The 4,142-nt window shown below is 44.3% G+C and overlaps 1 protein-coding gene across 5 annotated transcripts in view; it reads left to right on the forward strand.

The window, feature by feature from the left end:
* COL15A1 (collagen type XV alpha 1 chain) overlaps nt 1-2,875 on the forward strand; it is a 347,975-nt gene extending 345,100 nt beyond the window's left edge. For all 5 annotated transcript variants that reach the window (XM_019509150.1, XM_019509145.1, XM_019509146.1 and 2 more), the window contains 2 exons: nt 2,091-2,206; nt 2,597-2,875. In XM_019509150.1, coding sequence (XP_019364695.1) covers nt 2,091-2,206; nt 2,597-2,813 — 333 coding nt within the window. In that variant the 3' untranslated portion in view covers nt 2,814-2,875. The remainder of the gene's footprint in view (nt 1-2,090; nt 2,207-2,596) is intronic.
* The last annotated feature ends 1,267 nt before the right edge of the window (nt 2,876-4,142 follow it).

Below are 4,142 nucleotides of genomic sequence, written 5' to 3' on the forward strand. Positions count from 1 at the left end.
TAGACTGGATATCAGGAAGAACTTCCTTATGGTAAAGGTTACCAGAGTCTTCATTTCTCAGAGTTGCACTCTGGCAGTTACTCTCTAGTCTTCCCACCGGGTTTAGAGAATTAAGGTGAGCACGTATGCCATCTTTAAGAATGATGGGCTAAATTCTGTGCCTAATAGTTTCTCTGAATTTCCACCAGTGTATCTGAGAGTAAAAGGTGACTTGGTGTCTGGAGTATGGTCTTGCAGACAGGAAGGCATACATGCACTAGTCTTAAGAAGAACATGCAGAAGTATAAATTCTAGGTCTGCGCGAAGCTTCAGTCCCTGATTTGATTCGGCGGAGATTCAGCCCAATTCATTGGCCGAATCTCCAAATCCGAATCAAATCAGAGGACACTTTAACCTCTCTGAATCGATTTGGAGAAATTCAGGAAGATTCAGTGATTCAGACATAGACACAGCTTTAAATGTTTTTTCTACATACCTCAAGGTAGCAGGCAGCTCATGAATGCTGCAGTGCTGGAGCACATGGAGTGTCCCACAAAAGCATGGGGGGGCTCCCCAGCACGCTCAACAACAGGACCCAAAAGTGGACCAGAAGCACTTCTTGTCCACTTCCGGGTCCACCAGAGAGTGTGCAGGGCCCACCCCCCCGCCACCCCCCAGCTCAGCGACTGGTGTGTCCTGGGTCTGGGGGTCACCTGGGGTCCCCCCACAGCCGATTGCCAAGCCAGGGGGGGCACAGGAGAGCTCCCCAGCAGACCCAGAAGTGGACCAGATGTACTTCCGGTCCACTTCCAGGTTCACCGCTGAGCACATGGAGTGCGGCCCCCCCCCGGCACTCCTGTGGGACACTCCATCTGCCCCAGCATCATAGTGTTCACAAGCCACCTGGTACCTTGAGGTAGGTAGAAAAAGCATTTAAAGCTATGTCTATGTCTGAATAAGCATTGAATCTTCAGATGCATCTGAGACTGAGTCAAATGCATCTGATTCTCTGACAGTGGTGAATATTTTCACTTAAAAATCCCCTGGGAAAATTCAGAGTTCTGAGAAGAAAATTCCCTCAAATAGAAAATTTCCCGCTTTAGGAAATGAACGATTGAAGGCAGTTTAATAAGCACAATTCTGTGATGCAAAGTCCTGTTTCAATTAACAGTCCTAGCATGATTGTGAATTTACCAGAATTTTCACTGATTAAAACAAATTGCTTTCAGCTTCCTTTTCAAGCAAAAGCCAGGTTTTCTAGTGAAGGGAGAATTCTCAAATGAATTCTTAGACGATTACAACGATGTTAGACGTTAACCTCACTCTGCACCCTCTGACTTCCTGTAGTATCATTTTTTCTATACTGAGTGCAGTTGTGTATTTTCAATTCATTTTCCAGTTCAATCACACTGGCCAGGTCTACACGTGTGGCAGACTGTGCAGTTGTTACTGCACAGTCACTTAGTACTTGCTTAACCAAGTACTGAATTACTACACAGTAACTGGTGTTACTGCGCAGTACCATTCCCAGATGGGTCTTTTTTAGTTGCTGCTGCACAGTAGCTCGTTACTACTGTGCAGTAGTGTCACCATCATGGTTTATGCCCTGTGATACTACGGCACTGTTGCTACTGGGAATTCAGTGTATTGTAGAGGCAGGCCCCATTGTAAGTTGTGGTAGGAGGAGGAGAGCAGAGAGCTATGCAAGAACTCACTTGTGTAAGGCCTCTCAGGTACAGAAAAGTGAGCTTCACCATTATGCAGAAGAAGAGTGGAGAGTCAGCTAGAATAGCAGATATGTAAGCAGTACAGTGAAGGGATGGAATGAGCCAAGCAGACACCCCTCTGACAGGAAGGGGAGAGGCCTAAGGCAGAGGCACGTGTGCATGAGCTGTTAGTATAAAGGCTTTAGATAGAGTGAAGGGATGAAGTCAACCAGGATTAAAGTACAAGATCATGGCATGAAGAGGCTAATGGAATTATGAGTATTTTTACAGGTAGATTAGAGTTTGGATTTATAGAATTCCTTTAGGCCTCTGCGCTAAAGTAGTAAAAGCCATGGCAAATAGCAGTGCAGAACATCAGATTCACCTTGCATTTAAAATTGACAGGGAGAAATACTCTTCGCTAACTGGGAATCCATATTTACTGGCAATGGGGGTGAGTTCAACATCCAGATTCCAATATACTCCTTCGATGGGAAGAATGTCATGGCAGATCCAGCTTGGTGAGTTCACACTATTGCATATACTGTTTTACATGGAATATATCTTTAGTAGCTATTTCACATGCCATGGACTGCTAAAAGTATGAGAAAAATAATTTAACTTTTCTCCTTTTCTCTTCTTTTGGGCCATCCTTCTCCTCTATTTCTGCCACCCTCCTTGACTGGTAATTAAAACATCCCAGGCATTCTCCTCCCTGTTGTCCTCTCCATTCCATCTATCCCCTTCCAGTTTCCATCTGTATCTTCCTTCTTACATTGTTTGCCTCCTGTCTACAGTGAATTTCCATCCAGGATGAACAGAGAATAGCTCTTATAGATAGAGGGCTAAGACTGAATTGTATCCAAAAAAAAGTTTTTTTTCAGGAAAATAACTTTACAAATTATTTTTAGGCCTCAGAAAATAATGTGGCATGGCTCAACTGCAAATGGGATCCGACTAGTTAGCAACTACTGTGAAGCTTGGCGTACGGCTGAAATCGCGGCTGTGGGACAAGCATCACCACTGAAGGCTGGGAAGCTCCTGGATCAAAAAGCCTACAGCTGTAGCAACAGGTTTATTGTTCTCTGTATTGAAAACAGTTTCATATCTGATATCCAAAGAAAATAAGTCATCTATGCACATAAAAACATTCAGTTATATTCTATAAAAGTTGACACTGAAATTGTTAATGATGTAAATATTCTTTTTTTAAAACATTAAAAAATTGCACATTTAAAAATAAAATAACCAAAGAAAAAGTACCTCAATGCAGGCAGTATTCCAGTGGGGTGGAGTTCACCCCTTACACAGGTGACTGACTGAAGGCCCCTTCTACCACTTAAACCACACAGAGGGGTTGCATGGGAGTGAGCAGGCTAAGCAACCATACAGAAATGTCATCTCTTCCCCTCCAGCATCCAGTGAAATGGGCTAGGTGGGCTTGCGGCTGAAGATCACTTAAGGGGATAAGCCAAGTGTAGTCTACAGCCAAAACCAAGGAAGACACCACAGCTTCATATTTCTACAGGTCCAGTGGCCATGGTTCCACAAACATCCGGCACAGAGAAAGATTACTATTACTCCTCTGCCCTGTGTGAGTGCTATACCCTGCCTCTAAGGGTGCAGACAGAAGTGACAATTTTTGCTCAATCTGGCCACAGGAAGCAGTTTATACCCATGACTAAGCACAAGTGCATGGCTGCAGACAGCTTCAAAAATAGCCAATCAGGTGAAAATCTGACCCCTCATTCTATGATGATGAAACATCTTCTGTAACTTCTGTCTGCACTGCCTGCCAGCCTGTCGCTATTTTCAGAATGGGAGTGGGAAAAGGGAGTGGAGGGAGTTCAGTCTGAGGGTTTTTCAGCCCCTGCTGGAGGTGAAGCCAGTTGTACTGGAGCAGGGGTGGAGGGCTCCCATTCTGAAAACTTTACAGGCTCGAAGGGCTATTGTTAAGGGAAACCAGCTGCAGACTCCCAACTAGCAGCTAGATTCCCCGCCCCCTGGAACCAACAGTGAACTTCTGTTTGTTCCAGGGGGTCATTGTAACTTAGAGCACTTCCTGCAAAATGCTGTCAGTTACAATGGGGAGCTGTACTTCTGTCTGCACTCAGTTATAACAGTTAATGGTAATGTCTCCATTCAGTGTCCCCTCATTCAACCTGTACTCAGCATGAATACTTAAGCTGTTTTTTTTTTTCAAAATGAAAGTTTAATGTTGGGCTTCTAAATCCTCTGGAGCTGATGTTTTTGAAGTAGCTGAAGGAAACTAGGTGCCCAACTCCACTGACCATAGTGGAAGCTAGGTGCCTGATTCCTTTAGGCTTCTTTGAAACCTGTAGCTTGGGTGCTCACGTGTAAGTTCAACAGTTTAACGCCATCCCCTCATTTTTTAGAATCTTGGTATAGGCCTTTGTGGGAGGAGTGAATTTCACCCAGATCAAAAGCAAAAAACTT

Source organism: Gavialis gangeticus, unplaced genomic scaffold (assembly GCF_001723915.1).
Source record: "Gavialis gangeticus isolate Ggan-Ray unplaced genomic scaffold, GavGan_comp1, whole genome shotgun sequence".
NCBI lineage: Eukaryota > Metazoa > Chordata > Crocodylia > Gavialidae > Gavialis > Gavialis gangeticus.